The sequence below is a fragment of the Anas acuta genome, chromosome 2 (genome assembly GCF_963932015.1).
Source record: "Anas acuta chromosome 2, bAnaAcu1.1, whole genome shotgun sequence".
NCBI classification, from domain to species: domain Eukaryota; kingdom Metazoa; phylum Chordata; class Aves; order Anseriformes; family Anatidae; genus Anas; species Anas acuta.
This window is the reverse complement of record NC_088980.1, coordinates 119341146-119366544: the sequence shown is the minus strand read 5'-3', so window position 1 is coordinate 119366544 and position 25399 is coordinate 119341146. Positions and strand designations below refer to the sequence as shown.

At 39.7% G+C, this 25399-nt stretch overlaps 1 protein-coding gene across 2 annotated transcripts; it reads right to left on the bottom strand.

The window, feature by feature from the left end:
- Positions 1 to 3233: 3233 nt before the first annotated feature.
- UBXN2B (UBX domain protein 2B) lies at positions 3234 to 21506 on the bottom strand. 2 transcript variants are annotated; one of them, XM_068671920.1, is made up of 9 exons: positions 21338 to 21506; positions 19239 to 19339; positions 16753 to 16824; positions 15070 to 15229; positions 14448 to 14525; positions 10895 to 11004; positions 10304 to 10441; positions 8625 to 8786; positions 3234 to 4919 (listed from the first exon to the last, which is right to left on the bottom strand). In XM_068671920.1, exons 1-9 carry the CDS (start codon positions 21473 to 21475, stop codon positions 4757 to 4759), a joined length of 1122 nt encoding a protein of 373 aa, XP_068528021.1. In that variant the 5' UTR covers positions 21476 to 21506; the 3' UTR covers positions 3234 to 4756. The 2 variants fall into 2 exon arrangements, with proteins under 2 accessions (XP_068528021.1, XP_068528022.1); XM_068671921.1 differs by lacking the exon at positions 8625 to 8786.
- Positions 21507 to 25399: the final 3893 nt, after the last annotated feature.

Here is a 25399-nt window from a genome sequence, read left to right as displayed (position 1 = left end):
CTGCATCAAGTAATTCCTTCTACTCAAGCTTCAACAAAAAACATGGTACAGGAAAATGACTCCTGGGTATTCCCAGTCGGGAGTACTCGCTCATTAGCATTCAAACAGTCTAAGATCTCACCAATAAATTAATTTAGACTGAGACGGATTTATAAACGTTAAATAGCATCTCTTCCAGAACAGTTCCCCAGTGGGAAGTTTTCATTCCACCCTTACGGGTGAATCACTTGGTTTACCTTAATGCAGTTTAGACTAAGAATCATCTCTTACCTGCAGCAAAAAGAGCCCAAATACGTGGATTATAGGTCCCACATTTGACTGAAGAACACATCTCCCAGCAAACAGAGAAGGACTAAATACCCACCCCACTTTGCAGTTTGAGATGAAAAAGCTTTGAAAACATAGTTTGTTTGTTTAGCATCCAGATGTGCTGCCACAGGGCCATGGACAGAACATTAGACAGAATACTACTGGAGGAGGAGAGGTGCACCTAAGAAGGTGACTTCTGGGCTGTAACCCGAGTTCTGCTAATCATCAGTTTAAAGTTCAGCAGGCATTTTTGGGATGTCTGTAATGAAAATACTGAAGATGCACAGTGAGGTACTTAACATTTCCAGCCTCTAAATATGAAACGTACATCACAGTTTATTAACTGCAAGTATGATCAAACAAAGGCCAATTCAATTGCTCTCGAAATACTAAGCCATTTCTTTTTACCTTGTACCAGAAGCAAAACCCATATAAATTGTTTAATTAAAACAGATCAGACGAAGGCCAAGGAAATTGTTCTCCAAATACTAAGCTATTTCATTTTACCTTGTCACAGTAGCAAAACCCATATAAAATGTAATTAAAGCAAATCTTAGGGAAAGCCAGCATCACAATGAGAATTAAAAAAAGCCAGAAGATACAGAAGTTGATTTTCAAGGTTGCTTCATTCCAATAGTTCATATACTGAAAAAGATGTTTTAACTTCACTTTAAAAATACCTGAATTGAGCTTCCAGCTTTGTACAAGCTACAAAGTCAACTCTGTAAACCTCAAGGGATTGTAAACAGATCTGCCGCATTCTTCTCCTGCTGTTGTCCAACTCCTTTTCAGTCAATGCTTTTCAGGCTCAGGGCTTTTTAGGCTATTACTGTCTTGCATAATTAGATCCAGATTTGTACCTTGACATTTAGCTGCATTAAGGATGCAGTTTGATCTGATTCATAGAATCGTTAAGGTTGGAACAGACCTCCAAGATCATCTGGTCCAACCATCACCCTGCCACCAATGTCACCCTCTAAACCATGTCCCCAAGCACCACATCCAACCTTTCCTTGAACACCCCCAGGGACGGTGATGCCACCACCTCCCTGGGCATCCCGCCCTGATGCCTGACTGCTTTTTCTGAGCAGAAATGTCTCCTCATTGCCAACCTGAACCTCCCCTGGTGCAACTTGAGGCCATTCCCTCTAGTCCTATCACTTGTTCCCTGTGAGGAGAGGCTGCCCCCCAGCTCCCCACACCTTCCTTTCAGGTACCTGTAGAGAGCAATAAATGTCTTCCCTGAGCCTTTTCTTCCCCAGACTAAACCACCCCAGTTCCCTCAGACGCTCCTCACAGGACTTGTGTTCCAGGCCCTTCGCCAGCTTTGTAGCTCTTCTCTGGACATGCTTCAGGGCCTCAATGTCCTTCTCATAGTGAGGGGCCATTGCTACAGTTTATAAAACGCTCACCCCAGGTGCTGACTACTGATATTTATCATTGCATTAATCTTTAGGTTTTTGAAGTTTACTTACAAATCATTGATGATCAGCTAAACGGTACCAAGTCCTAGTTTTAATCACCCATTCCAACTATACACATCCCACAGAAACACCACAAGCTTACTGCTTTTGGCATGACACTAATTCAGTACATATTATTGGCAGACTCTTGCTGCTCACCATCTCATCTGCCTGTACAACACCACATGCCTAGGCCGAGGCCTGACAGGCTTAAATAGCACAAGCTAGGGGAAGGAGCATCTCAGTCTATTCTCCCTGCAGAGCAAGGCAATTAAAAGATCACGGGAGCTTTAGTTTAGTGCAACCAACTAAGCAGGGAGCTAGTAACAGCACCTCAGAGTGCTCACAAACTCTTCCCTGGTTCATTTAGTATTGAAGAGATTTGCAGCACAATATAGTTGTTAGGATATGCTAATTGGACAAGTGCATCTAGTAGTCAGATTAAGGCAGAGTGTTTACAAACTCCTCAAAATGCTGCTGAAAAAATCCAAACCAACAAGCCAGATTGTGTTTACTCAGAATAAATGATTATACAAATGGGAGTGGTGTCCAAAAAAAGCACAACTATTCAGGTCCAGAGAGATTTTAAAGAGAAAACATTTACTTTCGGATTATTTGGGTCTTGTGTGATAAACGATTTCTGTGAAAGACAAGCAGAGTTCAAGCCCAAACCTTTCATAAGCTGCCTAGAAGAACAAGTGATAGCATTATCACCTGTATTTCATGGAAGCTAAAAGGAATTTCCAAGAAGCTCACTAGCCTTGTTCTGAGAAAAATTATCTACCACGTTCCTTCTCCACGTTTCAGACTCCCTTCTTCCTTGTAGTCAGTCTTAGCTACATGTTCACATAGGTCTTTCACTCCGAGAACTCTTTTGTGTCAAAAATGCCAAGCTGTTAGCTTCAAGAGTGAGAATTTAACATTAGCAAAAGGCAGGGCATTCAGTTATGAAAGTAGGCAAAAGATTCTAGAGGTTTTAAAGTACTTCGAAGCAGTGAAATATTTAAACACAAGCACCACTACATATTCCTAGTGCCTGACAAAATAATCTCAGCTACCGGGACCCCTCAGTTACCTTCAGCAGCTACTGATCTTTAAAATGGACCAGCTACTTGAAACAAACGTCATATCATGAAGCTGTGTTTCTTGGCATAAGAGGAATAAGAGAACATTTAGTTAACCAGCATCCTTTATTCATCACTGTTTAATTAACTTCATTTTTTGGAAGTAATAAGCAATATAACTGGACCTATATTCTGAGCTATGCCCAAACCACACATTGCCCAAGATTGATTTCACAACATTGATTTTGACCTCACACTTATATAGAGAATATGAGTATATAAAATATATGTATAGTATGCGTCCATTCCTTTCTGCTTAGTTCTAAATATTTTTATTCTGGCACACAACACAATCACTTCATCACAACATAAATTGGGAAGAAAAAAATCGTCTATGGTCTTTTTAGCTTAAAACTTTAATTACTCGCACATTAAATGATTTATGATTAAATCATGCAGATATTCAGATTACAAAACAAATGACTTCAAGTACAATAGCACATTTGAAATTTACTTAAACATCGATTTTGAGGTAAAAAAAATTAAGATTAATCAAATATACTGACCAATGATAAGCTAAGCATAAATAAGTGTTGACATTTTCAGGATAAAATAATCAGTGAAAACAGTATTTTTAACACAGATATTGGCACATTTACATATACAGCCCATTTACCCTCCTTCAGAGTGCGATCCACTCATCTGATATAAAGCCACAAATATTATAAATCCATATTATAAATCCACAAAATATTAAAGCACATCAGCCAGTCTGCTCACAAAGTAAGATTTCTACTTGCATACTGCTGTGTAGGGCCAAGTTAATTGAAAAAATATATGATTTCCAAGATTAAGGGGTTTAATTATACAGCCTCCAAATCAGTATAATGGAAATTGCAAGAGCAAATCCCCACTGAGTATTACAAAAAGCCTTTGGCCAAAACTCCAAATAAAGACCTGACATTCAGGTCAAAAATACATAACCAGTTAATATGCCTACTTCTGTGCATGCACGTGACTGCATAAACAAGTTCTGTGTCTGTGCACCTTGGTGTTTTTGTTTGGCTTTTTTTAAGCAATGGTTCATGTGAAGAATCATGTTAGCTGCACAGGGTTCAACTGCATATTCAAGCTCAAGGTGACCACAGGTCTACCTACTCCCATGAACTCTGAATCACAGCCTTTCTTCAGATGACAGTGGTCTCTCCCGTTTCTCTAACTTCAAGAAGAAAGAAATGCATAATCATTTTCACCACAAGTAGAACTATAATACAAATAAGAACAGTCTATTATACAGTCTGCAAAAGCTGAGCTTTGCATCTCCTGATACTGATTCACATCAGCAATTATATAGGGATATTTACATAGGAACAAGAATATAAATAATTATACTACACCATGAAACACTACAAACAGAATATACAAAAATTATAATAGGTCATTATAATCTGTCAAACTATTAAACAGAACACTTTAATATTAATACAGTTTGGAAGGTAAACATAACCTGCAGGCTAGGTTTTCAAATGGCTGTTTGTCAATGCAGCATAAAACATTTCCATAGTGCAAATCTTACCAACTGTATCAAAGTCACTGCCCCCTTGAGAAAAATGCTTCTCTCCCCCGACAAAAACAAACAACACTGAAGAGTGAAAGTGATAGCTCACATTTAGTGCATGACATGGTTTCAAACACACAAACATAGGGAAGCTTAATTTTAACAATGAAAAAGGGTTGAACAATGTTGAGAAAGTAAAATAAAAAAGTTAATATATGCTACAGCTGGAAGACATGAAACCCAAAAATCTGAACTGTGGAAGTGGGGGAATAAAGACACTTCATTTTTTTTTTTTTTCAATCTGTTGGAAACATTGTATGACAATACAGCACATGCCCTGTATTTTACCAACAGCTGTAAGATTACTTTAATTGCTGAAGAATCACAGTGTTGAGTATATCTGCTTCTTGTAGTGTCAGGCTTTCATCTGTTAGCTCTTTATTTGGAAAGGTAGTCACGAGAACAAAATCAGTTGTTGCAAATGCTGGACGGGACTGGATAATGAAATCTCGAATATCCTTAATCCTGTAGAAAGGATATGGACATGAAAACAGTGTATGGTTCTATTTCGACATAAACCACTCAATATATCCTATTGATTTTACATTTCCATTTGATCCAGATGGCCAATAATTGTAGACTATATATTTTTTTGTTTCTTGCATACAAAATGTGAAGTATTAAAACCAATGTTGCTTGTTTTTTTCCCAAATAACAGAAATAAAAGTTTTAACATACGAACATATTATAAACTGATATTTAATATAGAACATCAAGCAACATCAGTACCAGCTGTCAAAAAATCCTTATACGTATCCCAAAATCCTTAGCATATACCAAAAGTGCAAAAGTATTATTGGAAAGAGAAATCTTACAATATAAAGTGATAAGAAAGCAGAGGGGAATTATTACTGTGCTCAGATTGTAAATAGGTTTCCCCTGCTTTCACTTAGCATTCAAGTAGTGAACAATAGTTCATAAAACCACCAGTCACAGTATAACAAAAATAACAGCTTTGTAAGACATAGATGAAAAGTAGGATTTTAGAGATAAAAAACAAACTTGAGAGGTTTCTCTCAACACAGTAAACTGAGTCAAATCTTTGAAGATCTACTGAACTAATATGCAGGCAGATTTACTGCAACCAAATAAACAGGGACTTCAGTTTTCTGTCTTCAAGGTTTATGATCCAAGCAGTGCTCTTTAGTACCTGATTTTGATCATGCATCTGATCAAAATAACTAAGAAGATCTACACCCATGAGAAAGACAGCAATGATTAAATAGAAATTTAAATAAAAATAAATTCTGTCAACCCACCCATGATTACAGACCTCAGTGGGAATCTACCACCTCTACTCTTTCATGTACACAAAAGAAAACATCATGGCTAGAGGGTTCCTAGGAGCCACACTGTCTATCCAAGTCATTTCTTGCTGGGAAGCAAGGGTCTGGGCCTGTACTACCAGGTCTACTACTGCTGAAAGATTATTGCTGCATCATCTTCCTTATTGGCATCTCAGCTAAAATTGTCTTACTGTGGTCTGTGTATTTTGTCAGGTGAAGAAGTTTGCACGTTGCCTCTGCCCTTATCCTGAGCCAGAAGCGGAAAAAGAAAGCAGGGCAACTTTCAAAGCCACAAACGGTGTCAGCATGGAACTGGGTCCACACTAAGAGCACCCTCAAGGCAGGGACTCGAGCTCAGTTTCAGCTGTTTTCTAACATGATGGTGCAGACTTTGGAGTGAGGCTGACTTGAACCTTGCTTGCTATGAAGTGCGGGTGGAATGACTGCCCAAATCTCTGCCCTCTGCCCAAAGTTCTCTCAGCCATGCAGAACAGCAAGTGCAAAACAGCGCTTTGCAGAACCTTGCACTAACACAACCTCTTGGGTAAATAACTGGGGTTGGCCAACACCATTTGCAATGCCCCAACAATGTCAACAAAACTGATGGCAAGCTATAATTAACAGACTACTAAGTTGATTGCAGCAGGTGGTCACCTAACAAGTAAGGAGGAGAGAAAGGCAGAGGCATTTAATGCCTTTTTTGCCTCAGTATTTAATAGTAACAACAGCTTTTCAGCTGTATGGACCTGAGTTGAAGGACCATGGCTTTCCATCTGTGGTCACTGGAATTGCAAGGAAATAGATGAATCAGATCAATGTTCCTAAGTCCATGGGGCCATATGGGATTCATCCCCAACAGTGCTGAAGGAATTAGCGAATGTTATGGCAGGTCTCCTCTCAACAATTTATCAAAGGTCATGGGAGCCAGGGGAAGTTCCTGCTGACTGGAAACTAACCGATGTTATACGCAACTACTAAAAACAAGAAAATGAGAGAAGACAAAGGAAACTACAGACCTGTTACTCTAACCTCAGTCCTGGAACAGTTATGGAGATTGTCCTGGAGGATACTGAAAAGCACTTAAAGAATGAAGTAACTATCAGGCATAGGAACAGGGGTTCCTCTCTACATCTACCTCAAAGGAGGTTTCAGCAGAATGGGGTTCAGTCTCTTCTCTCAAGCAAGAAGTGATAGGAAAAGAAGAAATGGCCTCAAGTTGTGCTAAGGGAGCTTTAGGTTGAATATTAGGAGAAATTTATTTGCTGAGAGGGTTGTGAGGCATTGGAACTGTCTTCCCAGGGAAGTACTTCAGTCGTCATCCCTGGAGGTATTTAAAAGGTAGATGTGGTGCTCAGGGATATGGTTAAGTGGTAGACTTGGCAGTGCTAGGTTAATGGTTGGACTTGATGACCTTGGAGGTCTTTTCCAACCTCAACAGTTCTATGATTCCACAATCAAGGGAAAGTTCTGCATTCATGATTTGATCTCCTTCTACGATAAGTTCACCCACTTGGTGGATGAAGAGAAGTCAGCGGATGTATTTTGTATTTCACTAAGGCTTTTGATACGGTCCCTCACAGAATGCTTCTAGACATATTGTCCAGCTGTGAGATAAACAGATTCACACTATGCTGGATGATGTACTGGCTTGACAGCAGAGCTCAAAGGGTTGTAAGCAAGTGGGGCTCCATCTGGCTGGTAGAAGATCACCAGTGGTGTTCCCCAGGTCTCAATGCTAGGGCCAGTTCTGTTCACTTTTATCAATGATCTGGATGTAGGAGAGAAGTGCATCCTCAGCAAGTTTGCCAATGATACTAAACCTTGAAGTGCTGTTGACTCCCTGGAGAGAGGATAGGCCTTGCAGAAGGATCTAGGTAGATTAGAGCAGTGGGTGATCAACAACAGCCTGAAGCTCAACAAAGGGAAATGCCGGGTTCTGCACCTGGGATGGAGCAATGCCAGACACAGCTACAGGCATGGAGACAAGAGGCTGGAGAGCAGCTCAGCAGGAAGGAACCTGGTCAACAGCGGGCTCAACGCAAGCCAGCAGTGTTCCCTGGCAGCCAAGAGGGCAAACTGCATTTTGGGGTGCATTAAACACAACATAGCCAGCCAGTCAAAAGAGGTGATTCTTGCACTACATTTAGTGTTACTGCAACCTCACCTTGAATATTGTGTGCAGACTTGGTCTCCATAATATAAAAAGGATGTTAAGGCTCTCAAGTGTCTAGAGGAAGGCAACAAAACTGGTAAAAGAGTTGGAAGGCATGTCCTATGAGGAGAGGATGAGGACACTTGGGTTGTCTAGTCTGGAGAAAAGGAGGCCAAGAGGCGATCTCATTGCTTTCTACACCTTCCTGAGGAGAGTGGAGAGGGAGGTGCTGGTCTCTTCTCCTTGGTAACCAATGACAGGATGCACAGGAATGGCACAAAAGCTGTGCCAGGTGAGATTCAGACAGGATATTAGGAAAAAGTTCTTTACCATGAGAGTGATCAAACAGTGGAACAGGCTTCCTAGAAGATAGGTAAGGCTCCGTGCCTGTCTGTACTCAAGAGATGTTTGAGTAATATCCTCACTTTGGGGTTGTCCTGGGAGCAGTACAGGAATCTCATACCTACACAGACAGCAATTATGATTGGCACTGTCTCTTCCCTGTCACTAGTCAGGAAAGTTTGTGGCTTTGCACTTACTGAATATCTTGTGTTTTCAATTACCGCTTTGCTCTGATAGTCAATTTATCAGTGCATCTCTGTCTATGAAAATGACACAACTGTGACATTCCAGTGGAACTGTATTTCCCGTTTGATGCCTTGTTGGCATTCATTTAATGACAAACTTATCAAAATAGTTATGGTTACCTGCATCGATGCAAAATCAATTTACCTGTGCGCTTGATTAAATCTTTGTATTAATCGGCTACCATCTGCTAATCTAATTTGAATTTTAGTTGCTGGCATGGAATCATCAATCAGAACAGGTGCATTAAGAATAGATTTCTCCTCCTCCTCTGGGGAAGAAGGTGTGCTGACTATTTCAGGTGTAAGGCTAGAGGATAAAAAAAACAGATAAACAGATGTTACTAATGGAGTCAAAGCAGAACTGAATCTGATTTAAGTAGAGATCTGTTTTTTAATTCAAAAAAAAAAAAAAAGACAAATAATGCTTTTGCAGTTTCTTTTCAAGGATTGACAAATTTTACATACATTTTCTTGTAACTGTGTAGATCCTTACGTTTGCAAGATATAAAATAGGTGATCAGGTACAAACTGAAACACCTTTGTTTATGCATACAGGGCATGAAATCAATTTGATAATAAGATTTACCTCTCATACTTCATGGAATAAATTTAAAAAAATAATCACATACGTAATATAATATTACATTATATTATGTATTAATATAACAGCATGTGTCCTAATCTTTAAAAAAGGAAATCTCAGGTTGGAAACTGCTAAGCAGCATTTATTGCATTAAATTACTTGCAATAGCATACAATTAGTACCTTTTTCAGCAAACAAACATATTACACAAATAGATACAGTTGTGAATAGAAACCTAGAAGTATGCACAATTCACCAGCTCATATCCAGTCAATAAGAAAAGATACTATAAAACCTGTAATTGCTATGTAAAAAAGTTGATAATTGGCAGAGTTGAGGTCACGTTACTGTTTCTATTCAGCTTAAATTGCTATAATAGTAGATTATGCACATTTGGACAAAACAGACTAAGCCATTCAGTAACAGCATTCATCAGCACAGCAGGAATTGAAACGGAACCAGATATAAGGTCTTTAAGTCATTACATTTCAGGTTTTCTACTATATGTATGATTTTTTATCTTATAGTTGGACATGACACTAGAACTGGGGGAGGTCAGGGCTCCAGTTACGTGTTACAGGATGAGTCCTTCCCTCCCACAGTCCAGACTTTGCAGTAATATTTAACCTAGGGGAGCACGTAAAATTTCTCTAGATGTTTTCTTTTAAAAAAGAATTCCTACTATAGACTTTTGCAGTATCATTTGAAGTTTTACACAAATCCCAGTGGTAAGAGTTGAGAGATTTTGATATAATTTACTGCTTATTTGTTTTGGATCAAATTAAAAGACTAAAATAAGATTTTTTATGGAATTAATTTTCTTCCTTACACTAACAGACTCATTTTCTATACCTTATAAGGAGATTTTTTCATGAAATTTGTATGGTACTTATCACCTTCCAACTTCCCTTGCTCCAGTTTTAAACATAGTTGAAGTTAATAAATAAGCAAAACTATATGCAAGAAGAGGAATAGAAATTTCATTCACAATAAAGCACAAAGCATCTAGCAGATCTATGAGAAGGTCCAGAACACAAAACTAAGGCTTACCTTTTATTATATATAAACTTTCATGGTTACTGGTGACTTTATAAAATCAGGCCTGGGACCTTGAAATCAAGGCGGCACAAAATTTTAATATTGCTTTTGTCATCTGATTAGTTCTTCAAAAGACTCCAAATTGATTAAATCCAGCTCTTAGAATGACATAGATACAGAACAGAAAATTCAGTGATTTTTACCTTCCAAGTTTTTGTCCTTCTCCACTGAAAGCTTTGAATCGCAGTCTCGGCTTCACATATTCCTGTTCTTGGTGGTCTTCCATATCCAGATTAACCTGGCCACCATGAACAAGTCGTTGCAATTCCACAGGAATTTCCCTTAATACAAAAATAAATTTCCCAATTATGCTCTGTACTGTAGGACAAAATTGCACAAAAATCTTACACAGTATGAGTTGACACTATTAACATGTTCATTTTAAAAGTTACAGATGTTCAATTATTTCATGAATTGATTTCATCCCAAAGTAACAGATAAAATTAAAGACTAAAACGAAGAAAAAAACAGTCATTTGACAGTCAAAACCTAGAACATGCTAACAAAACACAAGAAACTAATAGACATCTATAATAAATAACATTCAGAGTTAAAGCACGAGAAGGAAACAAAATATTTTTAAGTGCCCCATGCATCTGATGACAAATACAGAATATATTTTATGGGTGCAAGCAGAGAAGAAGCCTTGAACTTTTGATAATTACAACTATTTGAGGAAAGCATTTTCCTTCACTTGAAGGACATGCCTCAACAAAATTGTTATTTTAACTTACCCTCTTTTAACAGACTCAAGAAACTGAGCATTTGTTGGGTCTGAGTATGACCTCAACTCTCCATCATCTAAACTGAACCCATTCCTCCAGAGTTTCAGCAAAACTTGAACCTGAGGAGAAAATCGTGAAAATAGAAGGGAAGATACACAAATAAGGTATATTAGTTTCATACAGATTACTGCTGTAGAATTTTTGATCTATATTTAACAGATTTTGTGGCAGAACACAAACAAAAATGCAAACGACAAGAGGAACAGAGCACTGCATTGTAACTAATTTGAATGCACTGTAACCATTACGTACTTTAAAAAGCAAACAATATTTACAGACTATTATTTACTCCAAGATCCCTTTTATACTTGAAGAAAAAGCATCCCTTAGTCTGTCATCCATGACATACAGACAACAAACAGTAACTTCATTGTGAATTTCAGTGTTTCAACTACTTTTAAAAGCAGTAAACACTTCTTGCTATTAAGAAATAAATGCATTAATTTCCAAAATATTGCTGATATACTAGTTAGAGCTAAAACTATTACTTCCTCAAACTGCTTCATGCTGAGCTGCAATGAAGTTGATACTAGCTCCAGTCTGTTCAAATCCTGAGCATCCTGGAGCATCCTGTGATGTACTTCCAGCCAAAGCCTTCCCCTGGAGGCACTGCAACCTCCAGAGCCTGCACCTCTCTTCCCTGCAACTAATGCCTTCCAGTCCAGTATGCCTACACTTCCCCAGCCACTAAAACTGACCTTCCCTTAGAAAATGAGCCCTGCCCACAGTTACGGTAACCCCACTGCAACACACTTCCGGCTCCACACAGCTGGCCATTACTCAACAAGTAGAGGATTACTTAAGAGGGTAAAAGACATCAGCTCCTGGTGCGCCATGAGAGAAGCCCACAGCCTAAACCACATCCTTTACTCTCTTGTTTCTGTTACTTGATGAGCTTAATACTCACTCTAGCTGTTCATATGAATGCTGAAGTGTAGAGGACTTCATAATTTAACCTATCCCTCACTTCTAGCCTTTTAAGTAAGAGGAGAGAAAAAAATTCTATCATCTACTTTTGCTACTGGATGCTCTCATCTACCTTTCCTTTACAGGAAGGCAAGTTCTCAAAAGCACACACTGTTTTATTCCCAAATAAAATCAATCTGATTGCAGGAAAAGGAGAAAAAGAAGAAAAGATTACTTTTTAACATGGATCATTTCCCTGACACAACTTACCACTTCTGCTGGCTTGCAAGCACAAAAAGCTGGACTACACTGTCTTTCAGTTTGATCTCTTATTTTTTGTTTTGTCACAGGATTAACAGTAAATACAAACTTTTTTTTTATGGCTAAGTGAAAGAATTTAAAACACATCTAAGTCACATGGACAAGAAAACCAAAAATCATGTTCAGACTGAAAAGCTGGCAAATAAAAGCTTTTGATGCCTTCAATACCCTCATATTATCAGCTAGGATGCGTTTAAATTGGATAAGGAAGAAATTGAGGAGGAATTTGAAAGAAAAGATGATCCTATTTTTCCCAGTTTCAATCTTGAGTCAGAGCAAACTCAAAAATTGTGTCAAGTAGGGTGAAGAAGCAAGAAGCAGAAAGATGAGAAGATCTGAGTTACCTGCACAGAGAGGATTTACAAAACCAGCGATTTATCATTTGTGCAACAGAATGTTTTAGTGAATCTCAGCCACCCACATGGAAGCATGCAAAAGATGACTGCAAAGATGGTGAACAACTTTTCCTTCCACTTCCCCCCCCCTCTTTCCCAGGTAGTGAAACCAGCACTTTCACAGTGTGGGTGGGGAGCCTGTCTCTGACTAGAGTCTTCTCCTCTAATTACAGTCCACAACAAAAGGAGAACCCTGCATTCCCCACCACACTGAAAATAATTTGCAAGAGAAGACCTTATAAAAAGACACAATGAACAGAGTATTACTGTTAAGGAAGAACAGGATTATTTCAGATTATGATCTGTTCTCTGAAATAATTACGCCTCAGGTTAGCTTCAAAACTAAAAGACTGTTTTGAAGCTGGATCATGACAAGAGAAAATTAATTTCCATTAACAAAAAGAAAATGTTTCAGAGGTGCTAAAACAACTGTTTTTGATATTTCTGATTAATTTTGTTTCTGTGCATTTATCATAAGAAAGCAAAGGGTGACATTCACAGAATTGACACTACACTTAAACCCACTTTCAGCTGATCAGCAGACACAATGTAGAACATTTGGTTTCAAAATCATTAATGTGTTCAAATAAACCTGAAATAGAGTTCAAGCGTGTCTGTGATAGGATGCACTTGGGGGTGGGGAGAGGAGTCTTCACTTAAAGCCTGTTTAATATATGAAACAAATTTGCCAGCCCAACTGGATGACTTGCCAGACAGCCTCACCCCTCGGTCCCTGGGAAGGGAATGGAGCAGCTAATCCTGGAAACCACTCCCCAGGCACATGAAAGCCATGAAAATCACCAGGAGTAGTCGTCATACATTCACCAAGGGGAAGGCATGTTTGACCAAGTGATAACCTTCCATAATGAGATGACAGGCCTGGTAGATGAGGCGAGGGCAGTGGACATTGTCCTTCACTGATTCCCTTCATTCGCCTGGCTTTACCACAAGCAACCCCAGTGCAATGATCTGTATAGCCCTAACGTTAACAAAAAGGTAGCTGCTGCTAAACAAAGCTGGGGCATCATTTAACATCCAGGTGATTTTCTAAATTCTGAAGTTTTCTGAATTCTGAAATTCTTTTCTAAATTCTGAACTACAGGAAGGGACTTTTTTGATTTCTTGTTCTTATTTTCTTTCTATACCAAACACGGTGAAGATATTCAGGTGGCAGATATTTACATGTATTGCAAGTGACAGGTACTGGTATATGGCAAGAAATAATTAAAGAGAAGCCACTAATTGCTGAGGGATTTTAATTAATCCAAATCAATTCTGTGAATGCCTACAGGCCTTAATAGCTGTCACAACTCTTCTCTACATCAAATGAAATTTTTCATTCTAACCTCTGCTTCACAACTCAGATAAGGAGATCAAAATTCCCCCAGCAGCCCAAGTTCACAGTTTAGTTTTGCAGTGGAAGCAGGACTGCGTGGCCTGAGAAGAGTACAGAGAGGGGATCAGGAAAGCCAAGGCACAGATGAAAGTGAGCTTGGTAAGGGATGCAAAGAGTAACAAGAAGGGATTCTGTAGGTACAAAGGCCAGAAAAAGCCAAGCAAAGTGTTGGTCCTCCTCTGATAAATGAGAAGGGAGAACTGTTAACAATAGACATGGAGAAGGCTAAAGTATTCAACAACTCTGGATCTGATCATCCAACCCTCTTGCCCAGCAAAACCGTAATGCAGGCCCTAAGGGTATCCACTGAATATTTTTCCAATATGGATGCTTTTGCTTAATTTCTAGTGAACACGTTTCTAATATTTAGGTATTTGTCTTTCCTTATAGACAATTACAGTAACACTAGCATTTCAAGCTGTAAACATCGTAAAGATGACATCTGTTGGAGACACTGTTACCAGCTATTCAGAATTGTACTTACATCTTGATTTTCTCCATATATGTATTCAGAGTGCTTTTGTGATGAATCACCCAATCTATATCCACCACCAGAAAATGACTGAAAAAAATACAAAGAAAAGCTTATTGCAATAAATATCTGAAACAGTTTATTAAGATACTTACAAAGGTGCAAATAAAGACATCACCACACTTACTTTCATGGTTAAAGGCAAACACCACACTGTTCTAACTTGCATACTTTCCAAGTGAAAAATTTTAGATAGTAATTGTAAAACGTTTAAGCAGGTTTTATACAATTATTTGAGTTTCTAGTCTGTACACTTTTTCCAAATATTAGTAATTCAACAGTTCAACAGATAAAAGATTTTGATTGGAACACAATTGCAGGTGATTTTTTTTTTTTTAATTTAGAAATAAAGAAGGTAGTCCCAGTTTAGGTTGATTTCTAATAATTCCTCCTGAAATTGTGGTTCCCCACCACTTTATTTTCTAGAGGAAGATACTAAGCACAGATAATACACACCTGTATCAAATCCTCTGCTACATGCAAACCACACAAAGGCTTATTTGCTCTCAAGTGATTTAGATGAGTTTCAAAGAGCCTGATGTAAACAGAGACTAAAATACCTTTTGACTTTTACCTTAGCTTTATTGAAGTCACCAGACGATCTTGAGGCTTCATCTAATGGAACAGCCCCATGTTCTTTTGCTTCTTTGAAGAGTTCAGCAACAATTTTACTCGGGTTATTAGAAGCCTCAGAAATCTGTAATCCTCTGTATTCGGAGTCACCTGAATAAAATCTTTAGAATAGTAATGTTCATAAGCAACAATGCTTTAAAATGACAAGTGTCACTTCCTCCTTCCAATTAAAATAAAATAAATTAATGGTCAAAGAGCCAAATTTGGCACAAAACCTTGCCATTCTGATCACAGAAACGTTCCACTTGGTTCTGAGTTTTAGAGCAATCAAAACAGCACTACTCTACAGACATTAGGCTAGCAAAACTAATGAGATGCCTTCCAGAACTGACCCCAGAGATTTGGGCCAAAAATCATATGCTTAAGTGAACATAACCTTGATGCAGACTTGACTTTAAACATGATTTTATGTGGATGCTGACTGCTCCTGTAAAAACTGATTTCCTCAGGGGTGTCATGTGCATGGGTCTGTCCCTCGGCTGGTTAGAACTCTGATTCACAATTAACACTACTTTGGCAGAATGAGTGTAAAATTATTGTTACAAAGCCTGAACAGTACCAAAAAATTGACCTTTTAATGTAAAGGTCCAGCATGCTTCCATTCCTACCGATATCAAAAATGTAAAGTTTTTAATGAGTTTGAATAAATTTCCAATGCATTTTTATGTCTGCAGACACCGCTGTGAAAGCTAAACTGTGATTTTTTTCTTTGACATAGCACCTTTTCCAGCTCTTGAAGATAAATCGTTCCAGCTCTTGATTATGAAGATCAAGAATTGTGAGTTATCAAGAATCAATGAGGAAGGTGCTATAAATCCCAAAATAACAATGAAATAGCTACTATAGATAAAAAAAAATCTGTATGTAAGTACAAAACCTGGCAAACCTGCGAGTCTCTTTCATCCTTGATCACAAAGAGCTTTAAAAGCTACTAAAATGAGTGCTTTATGTTTTTCTTAACTTTTTCATGTAACCACTTTGGGCAAGGTAAATCAATTAATCCATATGAAATCGTCTCTCAGGCCAATGACTTCAAAATACAGTTGATTCAATCATTTTTCATAGTTACCCAATAACAGCAGGTGATGTACAATCATACTATTTTTACAGTGTCACATAACTGGCAGTCTTGGTGTCATCTCTCCTTGGTATTTTTATTCCAATTGCCATTCATATTGAGAAATCTTTATTAGATTTTAAAGTATTTTTATTGGAAAATAGATAAAATGACAATTCTCATCCAAGTTTGTATTCAGGAAAGAAAAGTACTCAAATATTTGTGTAATGGGTACACAGAACAATTCAGGATGTTTAAAAAAAGGCAAAAAATTTTTTGAGCCCAAGAATAAGTTACAACCTTAAAATTCATACAGCCATGTATTATCCAAGGCATGTACAGGTACAAATTGGTCCTAGATGACAACGCCTAGATTCTGCTAAATATAATTTACTACAGCAGTATACAGCTAACACTCTAGTATGTCATCATCTCTGTAGCTACTAGCTCTTTGCAGGGAAGACTTAGGTTACGTGCATTTTGAAAAACAAGGTGGAACAATGTATAAATGTCAGATAAAACGTTTACTTTCACAACTGTTAAATGAACGTTTTGTTTTTCAAATACCTTTGGTTTTCTTTGTCATCGCTCATGCTTCTCTCAGGTTTTCTCAAACTTCTGAAAGAATCAATTTTAAGACTGCCAAGAAAATGAAAAGAAACGTTTAAGGGTGACTGGTACACACACTTTACAGATTATCAGAAGTAGGAAGTACTTCACATCTAACTTCAGAAACCAGTTATTTTTTTAAAAACTAAGAACATCAATTCTTTTTTTTTTTTTTAAGATTTATTTTTTAAACTAGACAAAATCCCCCAGAAGATCCACCCTGACAATGGTTTTTCTTCTTCTCACTATACTTTTCTGTCCGAAGTACACAGCCACAGATGCTTAACACTGAATAAGCCAGAAGTAGAATTGCGCTTCTGTCTCTGGTGGTCCAGCAGAAAAACAAAAGTAATATGCAAGCTGAACAGCTACTGGAGAATCCTGCCTACCACTATTAATTATACTTCAAATGCTTTCCACAACATTTTAGCTGATTTTGTCAAGATATAAGTTGCTGAGTGAAGTTATCTGTGCTATTCTTTGATGCCCTGGAGTCCCTATCCACAAGTATCCTGGAAGCTAAAACACAGTAGCCCTCATTTCCATTTTACATGATTTAAAAACCACATTGAATTAATTAAGAACTGGCAACATTGCAAAGACTTTCAGAAGATGATCAAACACAAATCAAATTCTGTCTTACAACAGGGACCAATTGATAAGCTACTACTGGACAAACAGGAACGACTGTACGCCCTGACCCTGTAGTGTTTTATGATAAAACTCCTCCACGCAAGATCTATGTGAGGCAGCCAAACTCACAGGTATGATAGAACATTCGTAGTCTGCTACATGAGTAACTGCATAAGTTTAAACTAGCAAACCGCCATCTGTTTGACTACTATACCTTTCAAATCAAAGCATAGTGAAGCGCAGCATCTCTTTTTATAGTATTGGTGCTGAAAAAAACAATGTAATTAGTTTAATTAACTGATTAGCTCAGTGGAGGATTTGCTTCATCTATTTTCTCAGAAAAAAAAGTGTATTATTATGAACTTAGGCCATGGGAACTAGAATCTCTCTTATTATATCACTCTTCTACTCTTAACCATTTCAGTCTTCTTCCTTTGATGCATTGCAGGGCTCGCGTTTTTGTGCCAGCTGTCCTAGGCTTGGTGAAGGTGCTGGAGCTCACATAACATGATGGCATTTGCTCCATCCTCTATACCTGCAATTGTGGAAGATGAGTAGATGACTTCAAGAGCAGCACTATGTTTCCTTGCAATTAATACGTTGCTCATTTGAGAGCAAACTAAAGTCAACTAAAATAAAATAAAAATCTCATCGTGGATACCATGCAAAGAGCAGCCATCTCTTCTTTCTCAGACAGCTTCCAGCATGATTGCCAACAAAGAGCAAGTGTTTGCCAACAGCTATCACACCAAGTATTTGAGACACCATATTGCAGCTTTTCCTTCAGCTGGAATAGGAAGCTGTAACTTCATGACACATACTGGTAAGCGGAGCTGTTTGTTTCATTTGTTTATAAACTCTGTTTTGTGTAGCTGATTGTACCCAAAAAAACACAAACTATTATTTTACAAATGTCACATCCTATGCTAAAATCCCTCTTCTTAAAGATCTGCATTTCTACACTCGAGGCATGGTTCTGGTGACTAAGTCTGCCATTTAACCTCTTTTAAAACAGAGATTCATATTGGCAGCAGTGAATGAAAGACAAGCCAAATACAATACTTGTTATTGTCTCGCTGACAGTAATGACTTAAAGACTTCTCTTCTTTAGAAGCAATTTAAATAACAATTAATTAAGAACTGGCAAGGTTTCTTTATAAATTTTTAAAATTATATTGAATCTTCAAATGCCATATGAACTGCAAACGCTGCAGGCCATCAAAACTTGGCTTTATACACAGAAACATCTTCCCTTCCATCCACTGACAACTGGCAAATTTGTTATGAAACCACGCTTATTTCTCTCATTTCCTATGAGCCTACTACTCATTTTTCAAACTAGTATTTGCCTTATCGGGTTAGTTAACTTAAGTAGTACTGACCCTAGTACAACACTCAAAGCAGCTCACATGTCAAGTTTCACAAAAACTACTGATTTGCTGAATTCTGAAGAAGCAAAGAACTGCAGTATTTTCCTGACACTGCAAGTATCCAAGTTCTATCTGTGTGAAAAAGCAAGCAACGCTGCATTTCATTTACAGCATCCTAACCTTATCTTATCTGAAGTGGGTTTAAAGGGCTGTGGAACAACATATAACACAACGGTTCCCAAAAAGATGCAATATAAAAAAAAAAAAACATCTGAGAAGACACCAACTATGCATTATTACAGGGATTCACAACTCATAATTATGAATTGCTATAGATCACTTGTTATACAAGGTACAGACCAAGCAAGTATGACGACAACATTTTCTTAGCTAACACAATACCAACTTGACACACACATTCCTGAACAAGGTATGCCTTACCCCTGTGATACTTTTGAGCTGTTCATCTTCGTAGTTGTTGGTTTGTCAGGACACAGTGCCTGCCTTTTAGCTTCATCTTCATATAACTCTGCCAAGGCCAGCTGTAGGAAACAGGACCCTTTTTAGAAGTCAACAATTCTAGAACTACAAATGCAACAGAAATAAGACCAAAACTAATGCTAAATACACACAATGCCAGAAAATTAGAAACATCAACATGAGAACTCCCAACTACTTCTCTAAAATTCAGCTTCATGAAAAAAAATGCATGATATTCAATATGCTTATGCCAGCATAACAAATTTATACTCTGCTGTCATTTGGTCCACACTGCTTCATTAGGTATAATCAGCCTGTATCAGGATCGCAAGAGATTTGCGAGTGTATATGAATGCATATATAGTAAGCATGATCTCTTTAATGCTAACGAACTGAACTAAAGCTCTTAGGTATCCCTTTGATAAAATTGGGAAATAAATACATTTCACAAAGAGATTTTTAAAAAAATGCAAATTGAATAGCCTTGTATTAGGATTAAGATACAAATCTGATCTGACTGGCTTGAATTCAAGGTATCATTGCAAATTCTTTTAATACACCACTTTTCCCCAAAAGCTCACCAAATGCTGCCATATCACTGGAGAGTTCTTTTTTAGGAAGTTGTGGGAGGCACATCTAACGTGCCATTTTTAGCAAGCTTACTTTTGTCCTGAATAACACTCCACTTTGTTTCTCAAATTTTCCTTAATTTTGTCCCTACACCATTTTCTTCATGCTATACAAAGGACGTTAATGTTTTATCATACATACCAGAATAGGTAGTAGGCCACAATTTCATTACTGCTTTATGCAAAATAAACGTTAAAATAAAACGCCTGTCCATCTTTCAGGACAAACTGCTATGAACACAGGATATCTGCAGTGAGTTATTACAGTGATGTATATTCAGCAGAGGAAAAGAAATGACTCAGTAAGGAAATTAAACTGGGTGATAAGAAAGAACAAGAAAACCATTGAAGACCTCTACTCTATCTGAAGATGCAAGCATCTGCTAGATATATTAAGCGAATGAGTGAAGTCATAGACAGCAAATCTGTAAGCAGATACTAAAAAGAACACACAGGCAAAAATATACCCCATATCACTCCTAATCTAAGGACCAGGGGATGCTGAGAGGGCCCAGAAGGGAACAGTCAGGTTTCTGTGCTTTCCTGACACTGCATCTCTTACGGTGCCACGGCAAACCAAGCACTGAGCTCGGTGGATCACTGCTGAGACTCGGGAAGGCAGCTGGGTTTTTAGGATGTTATCATAAGGATTTACACAAAATGCTGCTGGCCTCAGTCAGCTGATATTAGGAACTACAAACTACCAACTTGGACATTGTAATTGTTACCTATTGTAGCAAACTCAGTCTCTGAAAGAACATATAAAAATCCCAAATGGCAACTGTGGAAAAAAGGAAAGCATTATCCCTTGTTAGATACATGTAACTAAATAAGAGCAGTTTTGACTGCTAAAAGTTTCCCTGCTTTTCTAAGACAGCTGTTGCTAAAACATTTCAAACCTTTGTATTGTTTTGATGTCACTTGGGAAGTAAAATAAATAAAAACTGCTAAAAGTGCTTGCAGTTAGGAATTTAAGCTCCTGTATGGAGTTACATCTACGATCATGTTTTCTCAAAAGTCTTGGGAACCTAGGAAAAGCTCTCGCCCTTAAACTTAAGCTACGTTTGTGAAGACTGCCATGTGTGTGCGGGAGGGGACAGCCCTGCTAAATAATAATAAAACACCAGGGCGCCAAAACAACTTGAGGCGAAGCCCTGCAGCCCCTGCAGCGCACTGCCAGCATCCTGCAGGGATCGCCACCACAAGCTGCCCGCCCGCAGCTCGTTCCTTCACCCCACAGCCTGGCCCAAACAGAAATAACCATAAAAATGTAAATAAAGTGACGACAGCCGGGCACAGCCGGCCCCTCGCAGCAGCCCGCTCCCCTCACGGGCAGCCAGGGCGAGGCCGGGCGCTCCGCCCCGGGGAAGGGCCGGGGCTCCCGGGGCTCCCGGGGCTCCCGTCCCTGCCGTCTCTCCCGTCCCTCCTCACCTGCAGGTCCCGAGCGCTGGGCGGGCGGCCGCTGCGGGGCTGCCGGTCCCTGCGGACACCGGGAGTCGCCGCCGCTGCCGCTGCCGCCGCCGCCACGTCCCCATCGGGCCGGGCGGGCGCTGCCCCGCCGTCCGCCATCTTGTGGAGGGACGGAGGGAGGAAGGGAGAGAGGGAGGGACGGCTGCCATGGCGACGGGCGCCCCGCCCGCCGGGCTGTTACCGTGGGGATGGGGGGGGCTGCCTCTGTCAGTCTGTCAGTCAGTCAGTCAGTCTGTTTGTCTGCCTGTCTGTCTTCGGCTCCGTGCCCAGTTACCATGCCCAGTGCCCGCCATGCCCCAAGGAGGGCCAGTCGAGCAATGGGGTCTGGATTCTGCGGTGTGAGCCCCTCGCTACGCACAGTGCTGTGTGTCAGAAGCTCGAGCTAGAATCACAGAAATCACAGAATTGTCTGGGTTGGAAGAGACCTCCAAGATCACTGAGTCCAACCTCTGACCTAACACTAACCAGTCCTCTACTAAACCATATCATTAAGCTCTACATCTAAACGTCTTTTAAAGACCTCCAGGGATGGTGACTCCACCACTTCCCTGGGCAGCCCATTCCAATGCCTTACAACCCTCTCAGTAAAGAAGTTCTTCCTAATATCCAACCTAAAACACCCCTGGCACAACTTTATCCTGTTCCCCCTTATCCTGTCACCAGGCACATGGTAGAATAGACCAACCCCCACCTCACTACAGCCTCCTTTAAGGTATCTGTAAAGAGCAATAAGGTTGTCCCCTGAGCCTCCTCTTCTCCAGGCTGAACAAGCCCAGCTCCCTCAGCCGCTCCTCGTAGAACTTGTTGTCCAGACCCCTCAACAGCTTTGTTGCCCTTCTCTGGACTCGCTCGAACACCTCGATGTCCTTCTTGTAGCGAGGGACCCAAAACTGAACACAGTACTCGAGGTGCGGCCTCACCAGAGCCGAGTACAGGGGGACAATCACCTTCCTAGCCCTGCTGGTCACACTGTTTCTGATACAAGCCAGGATGCCGTTGGCCTTCTTGGCCACCTGAGCACACTGCTGGCTCATATTCAGCCGACTATCAACCAATATTCCCAGGTCCTTCTCTGCCAGGAAGATTTCCAACCACTCATCTCCCAGCCTGTAGCTCTGCTTGGGGTTACTGAGCAGGTGCAGGACCCAGCACTTGGCTTTGTTGAATTTCATACAGTTGACCTCAGCCCATCGGTGCAGCCTATCCAGATCCTCCTGCAGAGCCTTCCTACCCTCAAGCAGATTTACACACGCATCTTACTTGGTGTCATCTGTGAACTTACTGAGGGTGCATTCGATGCCCTCATCCAGATCATCGATAAAGATATTAAAGAGGACTGGCCCCAGTACTGAGCCCTGGGGAACACCACAAGTGACTGGCCTCCAACTGGATTTGACTCTGTTCACCACGACTCTTGGCCCGGCTATCCAGCCAGTTTTTAACCCAATGAAGTGTACGCCAGTCCAAGCCACAAGCAGACGGTTTCTTGAGGAGAATGTTGTGGGAAACAGTGTCAAAAGCCTTGCTGAAGTCAAGGTAGACCACATCCACAGCCTTTCCCTCATCCACCAAGTGCATCACTTTTTCATAGAAGGAAATCACTTAAATATCTCAGTTACCCCAATATTGTGGACTTAAAAAATCAAAACTTAAAAAAAGTCCTCAGTTACCCCAGCGTTGTGGTTGAGCAGCAATTGGTCACCCTTGGTCCAGCTGCTGGCTCTCTGTCCACCAGCAGAAGAGGGAAAATAATCGGAAGAGCAAAATCTGAAAACCCATGGGTCAAGATGAAGACCCACAGTGGCCCTTTGTATAGGGGAAGAAAAGCTGCATGTACAAGCAAGGCAAAAAAAGTTATTTATTTGCTACTTCCCATCTGTGGGCAGAGAAACCTCTGCAGCTTCCAGGATTTCATCACGTGCAATGATTACTCAAGGAGACAAATACCGTAAACACAAATGTCTGCCTTCTTCCTCCTTTCCCTGTGCTTTAACCATTTCACATATTTTATGGTATGGAACATCCTTTTGGTCAGTTTGGGTCCCTGTGCTGGCTTTGTCCCCTCCCAGCTTCTGGTGAACCTGCAGCCTCCTCAGCAGGAGGGCAGATTGGGAGGAAGAAAACCTCCATTCTGTGAAAGCACTGCCGAGGAAGAGCCCAAACCACTGCTTTCCTCCCAGATCCAAAGTGCAGCTCCTAGGCGCTGCTATGAAGAAAATTCACTGCATCCCAGCCAGATCCAGTACAATGAACCACTGAACGTTTGGTTGAACATTTTATGCCCTCATCTGCACTGAAATAAAACAGGGTAGTGCTATATATGACATGGAATGACCCTAAATGCAATGAATGAAGAGCAAGTAATGTTTGAAAGTGCCCGTTTTCAGTTTCCCAAGAATGAAAAGAAGAAGAAAAAGGAAAGAAGGAAGTGAAAGAATATATATCTAACGAATACGTATATATATTTTATATGTAATAGAATTTGATAATAGTACAAATAGGAACCAATAGATCAGTTTACAATTAAATATTTCATTAAGAAGTAGATCCATTGTATTTGTAAGCAAATAAATCACTACTCTAAGTGAGGCCAGCCAAGCTGACTGGCAGCTGAAAAGTTTTGTAATGCAAACTATTGAGTATGCAAGTGATTACAGCGTGCAGTTGGCTGCTTGGGGTTTCATCTGGAATTGTGAATTGACAGCTAAAATCACTAATCATCCAGCATTCACACAAAATGCTCAATTAATCCTCTACTGAAACATGAAAGGAGGAACTTTCCTTCACACGTGACAGTAACTTGAATGATGAACCGAGATACTTCTGAAGCCTACAGCTGGATGTGGCTCCCGCTCTGCTGAAGTAGCCAGCTAACATTCCTCATTTGTTTTCAGTGCCATGCAGCTGAAACACCTGCCATTCTCTAATGAGCCTGCCCAGACTCTGCTCACCGTGGCTTGTGCTCCAGAAATTCTGGAAAGTGTGGTTCATGGAGCTGGGGTCACACAGGACCTTTTAAGATGGACTGATAAACTGCAAGCTTAGACTCATCCTTTCATAGTTAGCCAAGCCCTTGGTGAGCACACAAGTGGGAGGATCTGCTTCAGCTGATGAACAACAGGGAAAAACTGTGGTCCCTCACCCAGGTCCAGCTCAAGGGCTAATGATATCCACTGTATAGTGGTGACAATATTGTTCTCATAGAAAATGTAGGTGCAAGTAATTCCTTTTTCCTGCAGAACATTCTCAGGTGTTTGACAAAGAGGAGCAGAACCAACGAAGTCTGCATATATAATACACTTCACATAACTCCCCTGTCTCAACTGTATATGCCAATCTTCTTGCAAAGAACTTTTGTCTTTATTTAGGAGAGAAAAAAAAAAAAAAAAAAAAAAGAGAGAGAGAGAGAAATAAGGCTCAATTTTAGTTGGCTCCTGCATTTGAAGCCTTTGTATGAATCTGTCAAGAATGAAAATGCAGTCACATGTTCCATTCAGCTTTCCTTGGGTTCATGCATAGTACACAGCTGTTGTCTAAGTGAAAGTGTCCTGTGGTGATAGAGACTGAATTAGCAAAGAGGATGTCTAAACGGTAATTGCTTTAAAAAGGCCAAATGACTTTATTACAAAATCTTTTTTTTTTTTTTTTTTTCCCCTCATATTTTGATATTTTGACAGGCCTATCTACCCTAAACATTGGCATTATTCCTGTCTGTCTTTCTCTGTGACTGCCTCCTCCTTGGTTAAGGCTGCCAGCAATATTTTGAGAGATCACCTGAATACAGATTAGCACATAATTTCATCTCAGTGAAATTTAGATAGTGGCAGACATCTGGAAATTTAAATCTGTCTATCCCAAGCAGTCAATTTAATTTGCATAACATTATTATTGTGACCAATGTTTTCTTGCACAGCTATAGATTGAAAGCGGTTAATTACAATCTGGTGGCTCTGGTTCCTTAATTAAACTTGGGTCTGTGTTTTTCTTTATGTCTGAAATACCGCTCAATTATCCTAGGTATTT

Coding starts and splice junctions, on each gene's coding strand:
- UBXN2B (XM_068671920.1), bottom strand. CDS start 21,475: ATGGCGGACGGCGGGGCAGCGCCCGCCCGGCCCGATGGGGACGTGGCG. Junction 15,230..16,752: donor GATGACAAAGAAAACCAAAG/GTATTTGAAAAA, acceptor ACTATTCTAAAG/ATTTTATTCAGGTGACTCCG. Junction 10,442..10,894: donor CTTGAGTCTGTTAAAAGAGG/GTAAGTTAAAAT, acceptor TTTTGTATTAAG/GGAAATTCCTGTGGAATTGC.